General features: G+C 33.0%; 2 protein-coding genes across 11 annotated transcripts in view; both read left to right on the top strand.

Moving 5' to 3' along the window:
• LOC117103879 (cytokinesis protein 3-like) overlaps positions 1-12,125 on the top strand; it is a 56,218-nt gene extending 44,093 nt beyond the window's left edge. For all 6 annotated transcript variants that reach the window (XM_033244498.1, XM_033244495.1, XM_033244497.1 and 3 more), the window contains 4 exons: positions 4,391-4,483; positions 5,888-6,059; positions 7,139-7,286; positions 7,717-12,125. In XM_033244498.1, coding sequence (XP_033100389.1) covers positions 4,391-4,483; positions 5,888-6,059; positions 7,139-7,286; positions 7,717-7,827 — 524 coding nt within the window. In that variant the 3' untranslated portion in view covers positions 7,828-12,125. The remainder of the gene's footprint in view (positions 1-4,390; positions 4,484-5,887; positions 6,060-7,138; positions 7,287-7,716) is intronic.
• A 1,421-nt stretch (positions 12,126-13,546) lies between these two features.
• LOC117103904 (phospholipase A and acyltransferase 3-like) lies at positions 13,547-21,412 on the top strand. Of its 5 annotated transcripts, none has more exons than XM_033244534.1 (3): positions 13,547-13,683; positions 16,576-16,768; positions 18,859-21,412. In XM_033244534.1, exons 2-3 carry the CDS (start codon positions 16,699-16,701, stop codon positions 19,263-19,265), a joined length of 477 nt encoding a protein of 158 aa, XP_033100425.1. In that variant the 5' UTR covers positions 13,547-13,683; positions 16,576-16,698; the 3' UTR covers positions 19,266-21,412. The 5 variants fall into 5 exon arrangements, with proteins under 5 accessions (XP_033100425.1, XP_033100430.1, XP_033100426.1 ...); XM_033244535.1 differs by lacking the exon at positions 13,547-13,683 and adding an exon at positions 14,178-14,200; XM_033244536.1 differs by lacking the exon at positions 13,547-13,683 and adding an exon at positions 14,498-14,619.
• Positions 21,413-23,492: the final 2,080 nt, after the last annotated feature.

Genomic DNA, 23,492 nt, shown 5'->3' with positions numbered 1-23,492 from the left:
CAAGCTTGCATCTTTCAGAAGTTTTATGGATATGGAGCTGTCTTTGTATCTGTATTTTGTAATTATCATCATCTTTGAATGAATAATGAAGTGGTCCAAACACTGTCACTTTATGTTCGTTTTGTGTTTATCTTCGGATTTAGATGTGATACATTGGTTTGATGAGTTCGTGAACTTAAGTCTAGATTTTGATGTACTCTGCTTGTTCGCTGATTCATCTTCCCTCAAGTTATAAATCAGGTTTTTTTTAAATTGGACTTTAAGAATAATTGCTTTAATAATTGAATTTTAATTTTTACAACTACACCAATTGTATGATTGGAGGTTTCAAGCGGTATTATTTGGATATTGCCATCTTTTTATGAATTTATAAGATAATCATTTTTTTATTACTTGATTGCAATTTCTATACATCTGAGAAAAGACTTGTCATGAATTGTTAATTTAATTGTAAGATTCATGTGTTTTAGTTAATATTGTTGTTGCACTATTGTATTCAGTTCTTTGAGTATTCCAGGGACTCCCTACTATTAGGGAGTGAGAACTATAGAACTTGTCACAGAAACTGAAAAAAACTTATTTCAATGGACAGACAACAAAACCGGCATAAAAACAACTATTAAACATTTTAAAATGTCAGGATATGGTACAGTACTTAAAATTTTATCTAACCCGGTAACTTACCAGATAGCATTACATTTCTTTTTATTTTTTTTATATATTTATTTGCAAAATATTTATTCAGAATATCATATTAAATGTACAACAAACAGAAGACCTTGAAATGAAATACATTTTCAATAAGGTCCTGAGTTACAGTACATAGAAAAAAAAAAATCATAATTCTGGACAAAATGCAGGTTTGATTAGAAATGATTGATTTTGTCTGTGTTGAAAGAATCCTCAGAGATATACAAATAGATACAAATTTAGAAATTGTACCAATTGCAGAGATACTATTTAATATTGATTTCTAGATCAGAATATTATTGTCATGACTGCTGTTGCTGCCGCTATTGTCGTAGTTATTGGCTTAACGACAAGGACACTTAGATTTCTGTAAATTGTTTTGTTGTCAATGCGTCGGATATAATACTTAATTCTGCCATTTGCGGTTTTTTTTTTAAACATTTGATAAGAAATCACTGTAATAATTTCCTTGTCTTACTGACAGATTTGTACATGATGACTTGTCAAGATGTTATCTACGGAAATAATCAAAATTATACATTTTCATTTGTACAATTTCTCGATATTCAAAATATCGAGAAATAAATCATTCAATTCAAGGTCACAATTTATAAGCCTAAGCTAAAAGTGATTATTGAATGATAAAAAAAAAATGACCATGAAATATCATTTATTATAAAGCAATATGGAATGTTTGAAAGCTATGTATGGTAAATAAGACTATTTTTATTTAACAACCTATAATAATAATAATAATAATAAGAGCAACATATCAATGAAGTACGTACAATTTAATAATATGATTTATGTAGCGCCTTCACGAAATGATCAAGGTGCTTCACAATGACTAACACCACCTAATATCTAGAAGTCTTACAAAAATAGTCATTATAATATTTAGAAATAATTAAAAAGTCACAATAGGTAATTGAAAAGATTGAAGAAAAATTAACATTAAAATACTGCTGCCTGTTCATAAAATGAAACCATCCTGATCTCCCTTTTTTATGATTGGCTTTAATATGTACTGCCACTTTAAAATGGCTGGATAATGAATGAGTGTCAAAGAATGCTATAATAATAATGTGTCAGTCCTATATCCTGCCTATACCTCTAAGCACTTACACATAATTACGAGGCAATCATTGGATCCAACACATTACTCGGCTCCCCTGGGAAGCATTTCATAATGTTGACGCTAGATACAGTAGTTATCAAAGCATTGGCTTTTAAACTTCAGTACCCACTTATGCTCCAGAGTGGAAAGCAAGAAAATAGATTAAGTGGTTTTCTCCAGGATACAAACAGCTTATCAGCTTTTATCTTGAACCTACAACCTTTTTATTGGAAACCTGGCACTTTACATTTGCACCACATTCTTCCTAATGTACAATAAATTTAGGCAAATGATTTTTCTTTTCAGAGATATTCATTGAAACTTGACAATTTTTCTCACAATTTAGCTTAGTTTCTGCTCAACAAATAATCAATTATAGCCTCGAACCCACAACCTTTTTATATGAAGCCCAACACTTTAACTCTATTTACATTCTTCTCAGAAAGCAGAAATATTCATCGAAACATCACAGTTTTTTTCACCAATTGATTAACTTTCAGTTTTTATAAAATATTTTAATTGCATGTCATCAGAGATTATAGAAAGCAAAATATACCAGTAGAGTTCAAGCCATCTCAGCATTGTGAGAACAAATTGACCTGAAATTCAAGATAAAACAAATGGTTTTTGTTTAAACCTGAGAGTAGTGGTATTAGAGAGCAAGATTAAACGATTTGTTATCCAAAAGCCTTCCTCCTCACTCACCAATCCAGGTTGATTAACCAAAATGATTATTCATGTTCCAATTGACAGGTAAAATACTAAGTAATCCTTGAGACAGAAGGGACAAGAAATTTGAAATGAGTCAACATGCTAATGAACGTTTAATCGGAAGATATGTTTGACAAGACAAGATGTAAATTATACATATAGTGTCAACTAATTGCTATCATTTCCTAAATTGTTTAATATTTTGTATTATTATTTTATAAAGTATTGCTTAGACATCACCAAAAAAAAAAATGTTACTTTCTGTGCACAGTCATAGACCTTATATATCCACTTGCAAGGCACTTAACTATCGCAAGGGTATATTATGTTAATGATGTTTTATATAATAAATGTATAAAGTGTTAGCATTATGAGGGGAAAATGCTAACATTGTTTGTTGAATATGAAAACACAACTTGTAAGCCAATTCACCTCATCTATCTTAATTTTTAGTTAAAATAGATTGTTTTGTGCCATTTTTCGGTAATTACGCTTAAAATTTAATATAATATCTTGTTATCCACTATATTATCTTCAGTTTTACTGAACACAACCTACAGAGATTTATCACGTAAACATTTCCATGGTAACATAAAGCTCTCTTCTTTTGAGTGGTGAATTTTCAGCTGCTCAATGGCATTTTAATAGATGGTTAGGCGATCATAAAATTTACTTCATAAGAATGATGTCGTCAAGTAGATTTTAAGTATATTTTTATCTGATTCTAAAGTTCAAGACTATATTATTTGTTAATCGTTGTTGGAAACTAACATACTGTTACTATTTTTCTTAAACGTGCGCATTTAGTATGTTGAAAACCTAACATGTTTTTTTTTTTTATCTCCAGTGTAAAATATTTATCACAGTATCAGTAGGAAAATATCTTTTGGCTCGTTTATTTGTGCAACTACTATATATGTGACCGACTCTGGGAAATCCAGGCACTGTTTATCAAAAACGAAAGTCGTCAAATCAGCCAAAATTCTCATGTATTGTCCATCTTAATGCATGTTGGACTGAAAAAATAACTTATCATATCATCACCATTTGTTATCTGTTTTTAACAAGTTGTGCATCAATTATAAGTTTTTGAACCCTAGATTACAAATATCTAATAATGTCATTTTTCATTTTAGGAGACAAGATCTTGTTTTTCCAAGAGAGGGTCACATAAACACAATGGCAAATAAATGATTCATGTTCAGTGTGACAAACTAACATACCATTACTATTTTTTTTTTTCTACTTGTGCATTCTGTGTGTTGAAAACCTAACACAGTATCATAATTGTTTTCTCCAGTGCAAAATATTTATCACAATATCGGTGGGAAAATCTCTTTTGATTCCTTTAGTTACACATACTACTCTATATACACCACCATTCAAAATAATTAATTCTTGTTTTGTGAGCATTTATATATGATGAATTTTGATAAATCTGTCATTAACAGTATTTAGCCCAATAAAAATATTGGTTTTTTTAAAACTATATTTTTGCTGTATGGATGGTTTGCATACAAAAACTACACAAGTTTGTGTTTGATAGCCTAGTGTTTTTTTGCAGCTAAATATCTCATACAGACAACCTGTTACTATCACTGTTGTTTTCTAGTTTCAATCCAAAGCAGGAGGTCGCCATGGCAACCTATGCTTTTAAGCTGATTCAAAACATGTTTATTAATTTTAATATTTTGCATTTAATTTCAGAAAGTAAACATATATGTTTTTTTTTTATTTATTTATTTTTTTCCATTTTTAACTAATGTTGTATCATTCATTTTTAAATGTTTCGCATCATTGTTGTTGTCAACAACATTTTGTTTGACACTTGTTCAGATTTTAACTGCAACATATTCTATCACTTCATTTCAGTTCCACCTCCACAGGAACCACCTCCACCTCCTGATTATGACCTCAATGATGAAGATATACTAAACGAGGAAGGGGTTCCCTATCATCATCAGTGTATGTTAATCATAATTATATATCTTAAGGAAAATTCAATGATGCTAAAACCATCCATATGCTCCTATTATATGTTCAATGCTTATTATTCTTTAAAATTACATTACATCATTGTACACATGTATCTTCTCCACAATATTCTTTATTTTAACCCTTTGAACCCTTCATTATTTACATCTTGCGGCACCCTCACAGTGAGTTATTTGGACAAAATATGCTTTTTTTGTATTACAATCATCACCACCACCTCCTATTCCCTGTACCGCTACCATAGCCATCCATCAACCTGACGCACAACTATCATCACTACCACTACTATCGTGATCGGCCTGGCCTAGGGCTCCTATACTGTTTACCTCACTTTCACTTTCCAAATCACTTCCTGGATAATCGTCATCATCAATATTTTCTTGGGAGTTATAAAGTATCAATCATAAAGCACGTTGGCATTTATTGTCAAATTATTCAATATAAATTTGTTTTTTCAAAAAAATCAACACGTACGAGGCTGTCAGAACGACTTGGGAATGATATTCCCAAGATTACGTCAGGTGGTTACCCCGAATAATGTCATCTGACCCGCAAAGCTGGTATAACGGCCTTTAGGGTTATTGCAGCGTAAGCACACAGGCGCTTTTCCGGCCTTTCAGGTTCAAAGGGTTAAGGATTGTATTTATGTATTATAATTTTTCATTCAATTTTATTCAATTATTATTTAGTGTGTAAGAGATACTGTTTATCAATATTAAAAAAAATGATTACCTATGCCAGTACTATTTTCATATTTTGTACATCTTATTATATAACATTTTTTTATTTTAAAGATTACATTGATAAACAAATTTATTATTGGTATTATTTAATAAATAAAAATACATATACAATTATTAATAATATTTAGTGTGTAATATTTATTGTTTGTCAATCTACAAAAAAAAATGATTACCTATGCCAATACCATTTTCATATTTTGGGCATCTTATATAAAGTTCATTCATAATTTTTTAATAAGTATTAATTTTAACCCTTATTAAAATTACAATCATTGTCAAACTGTTTACTCTTTCAAGTCAATTACCATACAGTATTGTTATACTTCCTTATCTGTCTCACATTTTGCCTAGAGAGGGCAGTATGTTATATTTTTGCAAAAAACTCAAAACTATAGGTTGGAAGATAGATTTGTTCTATATTTATGTAATATTTGAGTAAATATAATGATAGTAGTCGTATTAATAATACAGTCATTATAATTCATATGTATAAACCAACAACAAAACAAAGAAAATTAGACCGTAAAAAATGAGATTGTCTATTTTATCTCCATATAATTTTAAAATATATCAAGATATATCTTATGTCACTAATGTAATTTTGTTGCTTGTTTTTAATTTTTAATTGTAGTAAATAAGACAGGTAGAGATAGCTCATCTGACGATGGCCAACCAACGTCACCAGTGAATCGTGCGTTTTTACCAGCAGACGATAATCCAGTGCTTATTCAAGCGAAACCACTACCGAACCCCGTCAAGGGATCAAGAATGCACAAAGACCTTCATTTTGAATTAAAACATAGGTAAAGTTATAATTTACAATATTATTATTTCACTCATACTTTTAAACCAAGGATAAACCCAGGTTATTTCCACCAGGGCAGCAAAATTCCAGTCAATAACCTTTTATATGGTGGGTGGTAGACCTCTAGAATCTCGAGAGTATTGGAACAGTTTGTACTTGGCAGGGGTCCGAGGTCTACCACAGGTTGTGGGAGTCTTACAAAAATTGGCACTGTTTCCAACACTTCTAAAAGCTATTTGCATGAATTTACTACTGTATTATTGTGTTTCCCTAAAGTTTTTTTTTTCTTTCAAGGCAAAAATGCCATTTATTGTCCATACAACTTATATAGGTCTATACCATAGTGTTACCATATGCAGTTTCAAACATCATAGAAACATTTTTTCAGATCAAACAGCCCTACATTATATCACAACAATGTTAGTCGTCCTATCATCAACTAATTACATTGTCTAAATATTCCAGGATCGTTCTATGCGTGTTACATCAGTTAACATCATTAGCGTGTTTTCATTCAACAGGATTGATATCAGTTTGATAAAGTACACAAATACCATGTACTGTAACCTACTTAAAAACTTTGAATGTAATATTACTCCAAATCGTCATTTCACAAACATAGCATCGATATAGTATTCTGCGTGGTACAGTAGGAAAAAATGAAGTTAGTTGGCTATGGATGTTACCACGTTTTGGCAAAATACAATTTGATGTGTTAAAAAAGTTGACCATTATTATTATTTTATTATTATTATTAGTAGTAGTATTATTGTTATTATTATTATTAACCAGATCTCCTGGAAGTAGTTTATCCCAAATTAAGGCCCTTGAAGCATAACACAATAGCAAAAAATTACATTCTTCCAATGTCCGTTTTTATTTCTTTCAGAATGAAAATTATATGTATTTTAATGATTATGTTTTGGTGATTATTGTGTGTGTTTTTGTAATTGAATGTCTCCAATACTTTGTAAAATGTTATTACTTTGTAAGTAAGGTGTACCATTATGGTGTATATGAAGCTGTAATGATGGAATATAAGAGTCCAATTATTATAATTCATTATCTTTTATCTAGTGGGAGAGATGTTTTAAAGCCTGAGTTAGCAAGAGTTATGACGCAACGAAAACACCAAAAATCTAAAGCAGAATTGGATGCAGAGAAAAAAGCAAAACGAACAAGTCTCGAGATAAAATTACAGGAACGACAGGAAATTTTAAAACAGGTAATGTAGTGTGTGATCATATTATTGTAGAACAGTTTTGGTCGTTAATAAACCAGACACAATCGATGCTTACTTAGTGCGAGCTTTCGTCGATGTTATCAACATGACTTCGTCAGGCCATTCATTGTGTTTGGTTTATTAACGATCAAAACAGTTCTACAACAATAGTAAGTAAACCAGATAAAACGATTCAAAGACCTTTTTTAAGTATGATAAACTTCTATGATTAAAAAATCATATGAAGTGTTTCAATGTTTTTTAGGCGATAAAAGGAATAAGTTTATTATTATAATAATTCAATTATAGTTTTTGTTCTTTGAATAAATTAAGAAAAGTATAAACTTCAATGATATATAAAACTTTTCAAAACTTTTTATGATAAAATCTTTAATCCATTCTTCACCTTATTTTTATTTTTTCTATTTATTAGAAGGACGAGAAACTAAAAATTCCTGGAGAAGCCATTCCTGAAGAAGAGGGCCAGTCAGAGTTGTATCGTGTGAGAGCATCCTTAAAGTCGAAAGAAGCAGCCAAAACATAACATTGAACATAAGTCTCTGAAGTACTAACAATTTCCAACGTATCATTGAAACAGTCAATGATACAAAGATGATTCTTGAATGTATCAAAAGGGCTTTTATAAAATTAAATTATTTACTCATGGTCTTATGTTAATAGCATACTACTGGTAAATATTTTCACAATATATTATATTATGTTATTATAATTACAAAAAAAAAATTGCAAAAAAATTTATTGTAAACTTTTATAGAAATTATAATCTAAAGATTAGCCTTAAAACTTTATGAATGTAAGCCAACATAATTATTTTCATATTTTTTATATCAAGCTAATTCTTTATTTTTCCGATTGAAAACTTTTTTATATATCATATAACTTTTAGAAAATAAATTTGCAGAGTATGAAACTGGTGTTTTAACTCATCATAATTATGTAGTACATAACATTCTTATTATTGATATTTTTATTTTACTTTTTTTTGAATTTTTTTTTTGATACATTTTGCTTAGAATTTTTGCTGGTGATGTCATATATTTACTTTTTTATATTCTGAAACAATTATTATACTTTTTTTTTTGCAATGATATTTGCATCATGACTGCAAACACATTTGTTTTAAAAAAAGGGGATAATATTTTCATGCTTTAATATACTGTATACTTTTTAATGCTATTATTTCAGTAATTTATTCTATTCATTTCAACTCAATCACATATATGTACTCTAGCTCATGTTCTTAGCGTGCATCAAGAAGTCTTCCAGAGCCATTCGTCTTTGCCTCTCTTTCAAGGAAATACAACTACAATAGAATTCAAATACTATGTTTTAAAGCTGCTCCGTTTACAAAATGTGCTTTACAAAGTTTAAGGAAATTTAGAGAAGTATTATGTTTAATAGGATTGTACATTAACTGAAATACAATTTATAATAAGTATATTGTAATCTTTGTCAATAACAGCTATATAGTACATTATTTTAAGTAAAGATCATTTTAATTTAGAGTAGTTCACAATTATCAACATTTTCACAAGTGTACAAACAGTACTCTTCTTCGGTACCCCCTCCCTCCCCTCTGAAAGTGTACAAAAAATATGTTTATTTTGCAAAACTATTTTCAGTTTTCCAACTAAAGCAATGTACTTGGTTGCTTAAAAGTGAATGTTATTTTACTATTATTTTACATATTGCCTGTTATTTTGAATCAACATTGTTATGCATATGTAAAAGTGTACAAATTTGTCTACCCCCTGCCCTCTAGCGTACTGTTTGTACACTTGTGAATATGTTGATAATTTTGAACGACCCTTATATATATTTCAATTAACATTGCTTTACATAGCTTTCTTTAGTTTTTACCAATATGATGTAACTTATTGCAACCCTAGAGAGATAGTAGAGAAATTCAAAAGGTGAAATTATAAGCTTGCGTAGCTATGGACAAAATTTTAGTTAAAACTTAGTTACAGGGGTGTATACATGTGTCTCTCGCTGATCACAAGTGTCTATGCACATGTCTGTATGAACATTTGTTTGCGACCACATATGTCTGTTATCACAGGTGTCTATGCATATGCATCCTTGACCACATTTGTCTGTTATCACAGCTAGTGTCTATGCATATGTGTTTGTGATCACATGTGTCTATATATGTGACCACATGCGTTTGTAATCATAGGTATCTATGCACATGTATCTGTGTGAACATTTGTGACCACATGTGTCTGTTATCACAGGTGTTTATGCATATGTGTTTGTCATCACAAGTATCTATGATCATGTGTCAGTGATCGCATGTATCTATATCTGTGACTACATGTATTTGTGATCACAGTTATTTGTGCACATGTGTCTGTGATCACAGATGTCTATGTACATTTGCATGTAACCACATATGGATCTATGCTAATCAGTGTCATATACTGTATGTATAGGTATACTGTAATTAACAACCCCAACACTGCCCTCTGTTTATTAATCAAACCTAGCCTAAAACATATTGTGTTTAACTTCACCAAATGGCAGTGTCTTTCATTTAACAGTGATTAGTTAACACACAGGATGTGTAAAATATAATGTATACGAATTATAAATCATTTTTGCCTATACATCAATATGTTGGAGCTTGAAAAATATACTAATTTAAAGGTGTAGTGTGCTACATGAAAATTAGCTTGGACCGTACAAAAGATATATAACGTTTATCATCTGTCATGCTTCTTTAGAATTTGTTTGAAATTTCTATTTCAGCTTTCAGACCAACACAGCCTCTGACTAAGTGTCATCGAATCCCGTTGGGATAGTGTGGGGGGAGTGGGAGAGTGAAGTTGATGAAATTATCCTATGTCTCCCAAATATTATGCTGCAAGCGCTATTAAGCCTGGGATTAGTCCCCATATTAGTTTCCCGTACAGAATTTTGTGATTTGCGTTTATTATGCCTTCCAAAAATTTACTGTCTTTTCTAGCAATAGTATGTGCATAAATTATCTGTTAATATATGCAAATGAGATGCGTGCTAGATTGATGTCAGTGAATACTCGGGCTTGGTGCTGAGTGGATGGCAGGGCTTTTTTCACTATGATCTACTATTTTGTTATGTATATGGTAAAGAGAATTATGAGGACATGACTGTGAAGTATTTAATACACAACACAACACAACGAATAATAATTTATAGATAAATAAACATGTTCAAATGCGCAATATCTGGAATTGATTTCATACAGGCCTATGTTCTAACTTCTAGGACTATAATAGAGTATGCTAATTAGCTGTCTCAATATTATTTTTGGTTGCTCACAATATGCTCAACCTCTTAATCTAGTTAACTCACTGACAGTTGGGATATACTGTGTGTCATCTGAGGTCATGACCTCAGGTGACACAGTTGTAATATACTGTATGTGTCATCTGATGTCATGACCTCAGGGAACACGCCCTCAGGTGACACAGTTGTGATATACTGTATGTGTCATCTGAGGTCATGACCTCAGGTGACATGCAATTAAGATATACTGTGTGTCATCTGAGATCATGACCTCGGGTGACGCAGTTGGGATATACTGTGTGTATCATCTGAGGTCATGAGAGGTTGTGAGATAATTATGTGAGGTCATCGTAGGTCAACTTCAATATTAACTCCACATTTTGGAAAATTATCAACTGCTCCGTAATGAACTAAATAATCATAATGTTTCCAGAGCCAAGTATCTGAAGAAAACAATGATATAATTAGTTACAGAAATTGTATGATCAAACTTTTTTCTTTATTCTTTTTATGTAATTACTTTAAGAAAATTATAAATTGATACATTGTATTTAAACATGTTATTTACCGTTTATGATAATATAAGTTTTTGTATTTTCTCTATAGTGTTTTCTTTGACAAGACAACTATATTTTTTGTTACCAGATGAAATATGGACTGGAATTTACATGTTGAATTAATGATGTTGGTATACATACTACATATTATATCAAACAGACATTAGTGGACGTTTATCATTATGTGATATATTTTGATCGTAAATTTAAAACTACTTATAAAAACAGGGATGTATAGTATAGAAACAACTATAAAGAATAGCAGTATAGAAAAGAAGTTATTAAAAATAGAATTATTTAAATCTGGTAATTGATTTATCACAATAAACAGCATTATATATCAATTTAAATGTACTTTTTGTGTTGAGGTTGTAAACTTGAAAAATATAATTCTTTAAATTTGCTTATTTTAATTAATGGACTTTTTCGCTAAGCCCCGCCCCTTGGATACTGTTGCTAAGTTCAAACATACACAAACACGTGCGTTTGTGGGGTAACACATGCTTTTAGACCCACGCGCATTCCTGGCTCTGATCTGATTGGTCAGTTGTTAAGATTGACAGTCCAGAAGATCCATTATATGTGTTATTAGTTTGAAAAACAATCATACCAATTAACAGGAGAATTGTATAACTGATTTTTTTTTTTTTTTTACAGTATCTGTCATTTTGAAAGTTGAGGTCTTCATTCATTGGTATTTTGAAATAAGCAAATCAATGTTTTATTTTGAATTTTCAGTTAATTTTTTAGTTTCTACTACAGCTAGTATATTTTAAGTGACATTTTGTTGTACTTTATAAAATGTTTTCTGAATTACGTAACTGTATACACTTAAGTTGTACAATATTGATAGAAAAATGAGAATGGGTTATATAAGCCATACTTTTATATTAAAAACAAATTTAATTTAATCTAGCCATTCCATAACTTGGTTATTTTGTACAAATATTACATAAAAATCCAATTCATAATAAACTTAACCTAATTTTGAAAATCGTATTTAGTGTTTATTTTTGTTTTGTGTAGTATCGGTATAGAGTTAAACTCTAGCGTAGTACGATTAATGCCGCCCTCAACAGGAATACAAGTGCACCTTATGACTTATGCAAACCTTTTTTCCGTACGATGGTAAAGCAACATCTCATGAATTATTCATATCCTCACGATAGAACATAGTTCGTGCATGCGCTATCCTTACAGACCGGTGGTTGCTAAATACCACAACTTCAGCTGATGAAGGAGGTGTGGCTTCTTTTGGTGACGTCATACAATATTGTTACATACCTGGTTTTAAAACGACCTTAGAGCTTACAAACCCCTCCTCTGATTTGGGATACGGTCTTGGTTTATTGCAATCATCAATATAAAAAGAGATTGAAATTTAACATCAAAAAGGGTTTCCCAAAAACACGACGAAACTCACAAAAGCATCATGAAAAGAAAGTGAGGAGAACGGAAGTGTTGACTGTGCAAGGAAGGTTACCAATTTTGGAACAAACCATGATTGATTATAAATGTTTTTGATCGATTTGTGTTGACCTTCGGGATACTAAATTGACGGGGTCTTCTAAGATTGTATTTAGAATCGCGGGCTGTAGGTAATAAATAGTTTAATCATGATTAGAATCCTTGATTTTGTTAAAGAAATCCCTACACAGTCGAACACGTCGCTCTTCCAATGTTGGCATTTCAAGCAGAGACCGAGCTCCATTATAACTAACACCAGGAAGGATACATTTAAGCACTCTTTTTTGGATCTGTTCCAGAACTTGGCTTCGTTGCTTAGTGATATTAGTACCCCACACTGGGGCTGCATATTCTAGAATAGGTCTAATAGTACTGATATAGAAATGAACAAGTAGCGTGGAGGGTCGGGGTGGGGGTGGTGGTTAATGGGGTTACAACGAACCGCCTAAAAACTGGAGAAAGGTCCGCATTTAAAAACGAAAAATTGATATTCGTAGATATATTTACAATGTTCTCCAGAGTATCACAGATAAGGGTCCACTTTCCACTGAAACGAACCTCCCACAAATTCACGCTACGGGCCTGCGTACATCACACATTGTTGATAATAGACCTAGTTTTGGCATCATAACGAAGTGTGTTTCCTTGAAGGCTATTTTCAATAATATACCATGGACCTACAGTATTAATTATTAATAGGTCCATGAATATATTTCGTTCCGTTCCGTTTATGTTTCTAATTATAGGTTATGCGGACAAAAGTATTTTCCTGTGGGTTTTCCAGAGTAATTTAACATGCGTTTTATTTAATTAGTCGGCTTATCACAATGTTCATGATATTTGCTATGGAACAATAGAAATTTTCTCGGTTTTTTTCCACATAAATGTTTCTCATGCGTATCCATGGTATAGAGCCACTATAGCTTAAATAGACCTGTATGGAATAATTACTGTATAACAACGTTAGTTTATTTGAGTATGATCATTTTGTTTTGCAGCCCCTAAATCCGCCCCTGGCTCAACTAAGACACACTGCCGACGTGGGAAATTTCACAAAACTGAAACTCATTATTGCCGTGTATAAGGTAAGCTGACAATCATCCGGTTTATTTAAATAGTCACTATTTAAATGCTACAGTAGGCCTAATAGTCATTATTGCATTATATTAGACAATTTTGCAGGCACATTTTCACTACTTGTCAAATTCCTACAACGTTGTATCATAGGCCGCTAGTTTTGTGTTGCCTCATAAGTTCCATATCTGCTCTCTCTTGCCTTTCAGTTCTTCTTTCCTCAGCCTCCTACCATTTCGCCTAATGAGCTGGTTACTGCCTCCATTGTTTCCTGAATTTTTTTTTTTTTTGTTTTTTTTTTTTGTTTTGTGTGTGTTCTTTTCTTTTGTTTCTCTGTGGAAATAATAATTGAAATAAATTCCGTTGTGTAAAATGTTGATACACATAATAATTATAACAAAATTTATCAGGGCAATCCCTCATAAGCTAATTGGAAAGTTCCGTGGCATAGCACGCGCGGGTTTTGCAATGCCATAATAAATTTAGCTGTACACACGCTGGCGGGAGAGAATCAAATGAACATTCAAGGTGAGCACGCCGATATTGTGAATTGTAGCTTTATTGCACACGTGAGAAGTTATTACATTAGTAGGCTACTTCTACCGCTTCTACTTTTTTTTTTTTTTTTTTTTTTTGCTTCTTTTTCAAATGTACGTTTTACTGTTATCTTCTCTAAGTTTGTACCCGGGTTGTACCCTGGCTGCGCTACGCTGAATGTGTCCCGCGCACGTCCATCCCGGAAGATTTGGTAACCCGAGTAGGACTTTTTGACGTTTACACTAACCAGAACTCGGGAGATTTTTACCCGGGTAATCGAAAATCCCGAGTTACGTCCGGAATTTTGCTTGCAGTGTAAAACGGGTATTACAGACTAGTTGATTGTGCAGGCCAAACAGACGTGTATGGAGTGCCATAGACGTGGGAGAGGGTTAGTACCCGTTGTCAGCGTGAGTTTTCCCTCTCTTGTTAGTAGCTAGTAGAGAAAAATGATTTAGGGATATTTGTGGTGAGGGTGCATATGGCACAAAATATGTCCACATTCACCGAGTATCGCTTCTATAACAGCCTATAATAATATTGGGCGTTTTTCCTTGAAGCATGAGTATATTTTATAGTTATTTTCTTTTTGTCCATAAGCAGAGGCAACTTTATTGTAATATACATTATTATACACGCAGTAACTTACATTATTATTACACGCCCAGTTAATCGAACATTGAACAATTAAGTATGGTGTCTTGGTTACCGTTCTGCTTAAACATGGTGATGAACAAAGCGGCTGGTTATTATTATTCATATTCATGTACACATACAAAAGGTTCGTTTGGGCCTGAAATTATTGTGGGTATTTCCACACTTCAGTTTAATTCATACATTTTTAATCTCGTAAATTCTACTAGCATATAAATACAATTTTGGTCGACGCTCATGTTGTTTCGCATCTCCACTCATTTTAATTTAATGCTGACAAATTCACATTTCTGAAACTCCCGTTTTCCATCAATTGAAGGTAAATTATCAAAAAGTTGTTTTATAGTACTTATTTAAATGCTGCAATGTAATATATACTATAAACCTCAGATCTAATCAAATGAGGCAATTCGCAATGATACCGTGGGCCTTGGTTGGTATATCACTCACAACTTAATTTTGTTGTATCATTAGGGCCTATAATACAGTACGGTAATTTATTTGTTTGATGTTTCATATTGTAGATAAGAATAGTTAGTTTACATCATTACGTATCCAGAGGGATATTACCGGCCAGCCATTTCCTGTCAGTATTTCTGGAGTTCTTTTCGTAGATAATTGTGTATAGTTTGTTTATAGGCCTGTTAAAATATGCAAATTGCAGACTTTTCTAGATTGACTAGTATAGAACATGGTGAGAAGACTCATAGGTGCGATTTTTAATTATTATTGATTTTTTAACAAAATCGTTATTATAATAATTGTTTGTTAATGCTGATCCAATTCAAGACCACCTTCGGGACCCGGAATTGTAAGGAGGTCTTGAATTTCGGTATCCAATTAGAGTTTTAGCTTTGTCGGCTTTGTGTTAAAAATTGGAGGTTGTTAACGGTACTTTGAAAAAGTGGTCTCGAATCAAAGGGATCTCGAATTCGAGGGATAACCGTAACAACAATAGCAATTACTGCTACCACTAGCCCTTTTTATTTACTTCTGTAATATTAATATTTATATTTTTAAATGTATATTGACAATTTATTTATTTATTCGAAAGTGTTCTCCGTTTTGGTCTATTCCGATTCCTAAGCAAAATTTTTAGTCATTCAATCAATAAACAAATTGTAGCATCGATATCCGCAACAGAATGCAGTGTTCAGCACATGGCGCTATAACATTGGCATTAGACCTAATCAAGGTGATCTTAATTACACTAAGGTGAATTAACATTCATAATATTAATAATACTAAGCTAAAAAAGTATAAACAACATTACTATTTACATTTGTGGGTGTGTGTGTGTGTGTGTGTGTGAGGGTGTGGGTGTGTATGTGGATGCGTGACGGTGCGTGTTGTGTGTGTGTGTGTCAAAAATTAGTGGGAGATGGATAGAGATTAGATTTAAACTTTTAAAAGATATTGACAGAAAATGAGATAAGGGATGGTAGGGTATTCCGTAACGTTGGGGCGGCCATATGGTGCAACTTTACTTTGGTTTTTTAGAATGCGTTAGATCCGGGTTCTGACTTTCTGTCCGCATTTTACCATAATACCGAATAACACAGCAGAAAGTGATGACACTTTCACCCTGCTGTGTAAAACTGGTTTAAATTTTAAAAAATAGGCCTAAATGAGTCTACGAAGCTCTGAACGGTTTTGTTAAACAGTTTTTCCTATATACATCAATGGTGATTGTTTTATTATATTTTATCTAGGTTACGATCAAAGACGATTAAAACGTAGTGATCACAATCAGTAACCAGAGATAGGCCTATAAAGCTTGTTTCTTTGGATCACGTGGTAGGCATAATATTATAGGTACTAAAGCACACGCAAAGATGGCTTCTGAACTAAAAGCTGGTGACCTGCTTAAGGTGAAAAGAAACGGAGTTCCCTACTGGCATTTTGGTAGGAATTGTTATATAAAACTAACATTTAAATAATAACAATAATAATTACAATATAAATAATAATAATAATAATAATAATAATAATAATAATAATAATAATAATAATAAATTATAATTAAATTATTATTGATATTATATTTTGGTATTATTGTTACTTAAATGTTAGTTATGCAATTTATTGTCACGTTTGTCACGTATAAAACTGATATTATTTTATTTTTGTTTTATATTTTTGTAATATGTACATATAATTTGATGTATTATTTTAATTTATTACAACTTAAAATCTGTTAAAACTGCATTTTTTAATTTGGAATACGTTTTCAGGCAAATACACGAACCTATCATGCTGCCATGGACCGCGCACGTATGCGGAAAGCCGTTTTATCATTTTCTTCTGAATTACAGTTAAGTGCAATGTATTGTACTTAAGTGCAGTACATTCCAATTAACTGTAATGCATTAACTTAAGTGCATTTAATTATACTTAAATGCAATTCAATTACACTGATATTTAATTAAATTGCAGTTAAGTCTGATTTAAATTTTCATTTTTTACGCCGCGTGGTGGTTGTCAGCGAGTGTGTTCTTCGATCTGAGCAAGGTAATTCAACAAAAGGACGCACATCTCGGGACATCAAAGGTTATAACTCTGGCATCGACATTCTAGGCGCACGTGCGTCCCTACACGCTGAACGTCACAAAAACCATAGCAATCAGATCATAAACCGTCAAGCCTGGTTCTCACGAGAGCCCTAGTATCCGGATCGGGAGCTAACCGTTAGCGCTAACCGTTAGCACCTGCGTGAGAACGCCCGATCGGTTATTGCTAACCGTTAGCGGTATCCGGATACGCTAACGGTTAGCAAGCGCTATCGGTTAGCAAGTTGAGGGCGTTTCTATCATTAACCAATCACAAGTACGCGTTTACAATTTCTAGTTTCTTATTGGCCAGTGATTCGATCATCATATTGGTGGTATCCGGATCGGGATTTTCTCGCATGGACGCACGGCAGCTTACGGTTAGCAGGATCCTGATCCTGCTAACCGTTGGCTGCCGTGTGAGAACATAGCCTCAGTGTACGTGACGATTTACCCACGCGCGTGTTAGTTGCCATGTTAGTCGCGCGTCGTGCGGTTGTTACAAAGGCCTAATGATATTTTGCATTAACATTAGACTGAAATATATTCTTCATTTCAACATTAATTTTACCAAAATTGTGGTGAATTGTCGTTCATGAGACTCACTTCGCAGAAAAAATTAATAAAATCTAGATGTGTATAAGAGACAGACTGATGATAGATCTGAGAATGAACATTGTCAAAATGACAGATTAATGTTACATAAGAACATGAAATTTTATAAAATTCGTAAATTTTGAATTGCTATAACTTTTCATTTTCTTGGTCAATTTTCACAAATCAAATTGCAGTTTATAGAAGCATTTAACAAGCGGTAAAAAAAATCAAATGTAACAGACATTGCGAAGTACCCAAAATTAATAAAATAAAAACTAACACCATAAAACGAATGGCACGGATAGACTAATAATTGACGGCTGTACTCGCAACTAGTATCGGATTGTCGATGCCACAGTAAAGATCAAAGGACTGTACGCACGCGCTATGTTCTGATTGATCTAGTCGATAATATGCATTAGCATGTTAAGCTTTCGAAATGTTTACCGACATTTATCAAAATTGATAAACTAAAGAATACATCAGATACCGTAAAAAGAAAACCTGTAGAATACTCACAGATAGTATAAACATATTTTTTTTAAAGTATAGGCAATATTAAGTTTAGGCGTTAGAAGTTGGTCTTTATGTTTGAGACTTGGTAAGTCTGCAGAAAGGACATATTAATATATTATTAATTTATTGCTGTTATCTTTAATTATTACTGTTATTTTGCACATTCTTTGGTACGAGGTATTGCTTCTTTTAATTGTTTGTTATTCATGTCGTCATTGTCATTATCGTTGTCATTGTTATCACCATTATCAATATCTTCATCAGCATAAGCATCATCGTCATCATCATCATTAGCTTATTATTTAGATTAATTTAGTTTTTTCTTACTTATAGGTGTTTATGTTGGTCAAGATAAAGTCATTCACCTCTCTGCACCGGGATACGCCGAAAAAAGTAAAGCTTCAGCTTACGTTCATCGAGTGTCCCTTAAGCAGTTCAAATATGACTCTGACAAGTTTGAAATTATTCCATGTCCAAGAAACATCAGCCGTGAGGAAGTTGTAAGACGAGCAGAGAGTGCAGAAAATCGTCTTTTTAATAATAAACCATATGACCTTATCACCAACAACTGCGAGCATTTTGCACGTTGGTGCCACGGCGAGGCGGAGAGTAAGCAAGTACAAGATGTGGCCACATGGACGCTCATTGGCGGCGCAGCTGTTTTAGGAGTAGTAGGACTCGCTGCAGCCTTTCTTTCAGATGACAAACAGGAGGAAGATGAAAAGCCTCATTTCGTTTAATCATTTTTACTTCTTTAAAAATTGTCCAAATAAGTAATATTCTATAGATTTTCCTAGAAGGTCGAGTGCCCTGCTCTTATTACGTTTGCCTAAAGATGTTTTAGAACTTTCTGCGAGACTTCAGGAGTGGATGTTTTCTTAGTCGTGACGAAAGTCACTACCAGGCTCCTCAACAGATTCCATTGCTTGGCCACTTCTTGAGACAAAGCACAAACCATCCTACAAACCTAGCAATCAACCAACAACAGAAAATTCAGAGGACATTTGAGAGCTACCATAATTACAACTCTACATAACGACCTCAACATGCTCCGACTCGCCAACATTCAATAGCCAGCTCAACTAAAAATTAAAATTTAATGACATGGAGAAACCAGAACTGTAGCAGAAAACAGACCTATCTATATGGAAAAAGCTCATCAAGGAACTAAGCATATGACTTTTCGGCGACACGGCGATGATGATTATGATGATGATGATAATGACAAAACAGTCTGGTGCTGCCACATGATTCGAACCAAAGACCTTATAATCAGAAAACAAGCAGCTTAACCATTAAGTTATACCCCACTACATCCTTAGCATAAAGTAAATTAACAAAGACAGTGTATCCCTATTTTATAGCAAACACACATTAAAGCATTACACTTGGCTAACAACCCAGTGGTCTCCAAGTTAAACTTACATTTTTATTTTCTTTTACAGTGGCATCGTTCTAGATTGAGAAACGCCTTTTTGATATTTTGGATTAAGTATGTGATTACAAGTTTCAGGATAATAATAATAATAATAATAATAATAATAATAATAATAATAATAATAATAATAATAATAATGATAATAGTAATAATAATAATATCTCACGAGAGTAGAAACTTGCTTAAAAATCTTTACATAATCTGTCTTCGACAATACTGTATTTATTTAGTTTTTTTTTTTTCTTTCTCTTTTGTGTATTATGTCCTAATTTCCGAGTATATTATTTACACGAGCATTAAAACAAAGAAACGCTCCCACAAGGAGAGGTTCGAACCATACAAAACTAAAGCAAATACAGAATAATTACTGCATAAAAATATAAAACATACTATCAAATGAAAATTGCATTATACATCAAATGTGTTGAAACTTCATACCAAATACAGTGACCTGGACCGTATTGTAAATCATTACCTTGCTCGTTGGCGTTCTGATGTTCAAGTATATTTTAATATTTATTTGAGTGTAGTATAAGTGTGTTCATCGTACCATGGAGGAAGGAAATTTTAAATTTCCTTCCTCCATGGTCGTACATACCGGTTCTGGTGGGTATTGTCAGTGGAAACAAGAATTGCCATGTATCTATTTCGAATCAAATTGTATATGTATTTAGTATTATTTTGTAGACCTGTGTATGTAATTGCATACGGTATCAAATGTAGCTAATCCGAACCCTTGGTATAATTTTGAACAGAATATCCCTGCGCGTAAAACAGTTATCTAACTTATTGAAAAGATTGAGGTTTTGAAACTGGTGATTCAATTATAGTAACGTCACACAGCTGGAATCTAAATACATGACCGTCCACACGTTTATCTATATAGTTATCATCTGTAGCCTACTGTGTAAACTCTAACATTGCAAAACTACTAGGCCTATAAAGACACGGCTAGCGAATGCGAAAGTGGGCCTACGTACATAATTATCAACCCATGTGGTGAAAAACGACGGTAAAAGTAATTGTTTTTCCCTCAATTGATCTGAAATATGGATTGACACTTACTTCGGGAGATCAAAACTTTGATGCTCTTGCTGTTACAGTTGTTCAAACCGGTAGGTTTCGAATCCCTAGATGATTATTGAGGTCCTCGGTTATTGTGATCTTAAGCTTTGAAATAATCGTAATTATAATATAGGCATCTGTCATGATTCGTGTTCAGATATGCTGCTACGAACTATTGTTACATTTAGTATTTGTATGCCATTTTGTAATTTTTTTCTGTTGAAATATAGAGGACGGCAGTGTAGAAAGAATTGTTCTTGTGGCAGTTTAGTATCAATTGAATTAACGTATATTAAATTAACGTATTTTTGTTGTTGTTAATAGACGAGTGCCACTGTAAGGAAACTGTACGTTCTAACAAATGAATAAATGCATAGATAAGTGTTTATTTGTGGACATCTTTCGACGTCCTAGTAGACTAATTTGAAGGCATTTTATCATGTTAATCTCTATATGTCCGTGAACATAGCGAGTGCCTATCAAAATAATAGCAAAGTTTGATATAAAGAGTGGATTAAAAGCGACTGTAAATGAGCTGATTCAAACAACTAGAGTCATTTGAAACAAATTAATCAACATTTTCATTCTTGGCATCGACAGAAACATATACAGACGTATAAGCATAATTTTACTGTATGTATACGCTATCTATCCATTGAGCCCGTGACGGGGTATCTGTATAAAAGGATCATCATGATGAGTATACTCGTCTCAGGGTATTTCTGAGAGCGCTAGCCTGGAACGATTATACTTGTCTAAAACGGGGTGTCATTCTAGCATTTTGACTTCATTGCTATACACTGACATACCGGCTGGTAGTTAGGGGAGGATACACCAATGTGTATGTTATGTTGCTGGCAGTACAAAAGATTGCGCGTGTGGAGTCAACGCTCTAGTATTCTTATTTTAACTCATTTTGTACATTCATACAATCTTTTAAGATTAAAAGTATTAAAATACTGTACTGTTATGTGATTCATTTTATAATGATTCTTTTTTTGGTTATAACAAGGAGGTTTTATTTTAACCTCCTTGGTTATAATTAGTGGACGTTTTTCGATTTGGGGGCGGGGAGGTGCGTACGCACCCAACGCACCCCCCCCCCCCGGGATACGACGATAAATCTCCCAGCAACGGTAATATTACAGTATTTTAATCATTGTATATATAGCGAGATTCGTAAGATTTGATGTTATGTACCGTATAGTACATAGCGCTCTGATCGATACATTACTTTTGTACGTTCGGTAGAGCCCCATGACGCTGCAAGTAATATGAAAGGAGGTGCTAGGTTTTAACAATATAATATAGGCCTAACTTAACTAAGTTGTGATTACCGTGAAAACGGTTTCAGCCTATCCGGCCCTTCTCAGTTCAGGTAATAGAACTCTTGAAAACGCAAGGTAATCACAACTTTAAGTTATATTATAAGTTAGTAAACCCAGTACCTACTTTCATATTACTTGCATTGTGATGGGGCTGTACCGAACGTACAACAACTAATGTATATATAGCAGTTCGAGATATGTATTCCGTTTATATTGTTACTTTTAACATAGTAGTTCATTTTTATTTAAATGGAAAATGAACATACATATTTCATATTTTCGCTCTTTTATGGCATACAAGATACAAGATTCTTTTATTGTTACTGGTACATAAAATACAAGTAAAATTCGTCTTCCCGATGCAAAAATAAAATTGCATGATTGCAGTACAGCCCTCAATAAAATAAATCAGATTGCCTCTAAATAGCTACGAGGTCTAGATTATCGAGACCTTCGTCTTCGATGGCCTCTAGTAGCTAACCTAACCTAAACTTCTCTTCCACTCTGGATTTCACACCCCAAGAATAAACGATCGAAGTCCCCTTCACCGAAAAGCCTCGAGAAAAAAAAAAAAATATACGCTACAATTCATTGGAATATACAGTAATAATAATTACATTGGACCACTGGACTCGTGACTGAGCTACTGATAAGTGATAAGGCATAATGCAGATGCATCATAGTCATGTTTAATCATTAATAGGCTATGCGAACAAAATGATTTTCCTGTGGGATTTTTTCACATACTGCCCACGTAGACGGTAGAGTGTAGCCTAAATAGCATATGGTGAGTGGTCATTTTGCTTTGCAGCACTACGACTTCCCTTCTGATGCTAAAAATTCATAAATCTGAAATTCACATTTTATTGTAAGGTAAGGTGGAAAATATTTTATTTTTAATCAAACCGTGGCTTACCAGTTTACCATATTCATTTTAGAAGCGTATGCGGTCAAAGTATTTTCTTGTGGGTTTTCCACACTCATGTTTTTGGTATCGACGCTGAGGTCACTGGAATCTATATAGCTTAAATAATGGTAGGCCTAATGGTCATTTTGTTTCGCAGATCTCTGTTAAGCAAGGGTGGCGCCAGCAGGAGGGCACCCCTCCCCCCCCCCCGATGTGTATAAGAGACCAG

This window comes from Anneissia japonica, unplaced genomic scaffold, assembly GCF_011630105.1.
Source record: "Anneissia japonica isolate Jap-2015-1 unplaced genomic scaffold, ASM1163010v1 scaffold1810_len1271414_cov176, whole genome shotgun sequence".
Taxonomy (NCBI): Eukaryota; Metazoa; Echinodermata; class Crinoidea; order Comatulida; family Comatulidae; genus Anneissia; species Anneissia japonica.
The sequence above is the reverse complement of the archived record's forward strand: the minus strand, read 5'-3'. Positions and strand labels throughout refer to the sequence as shown.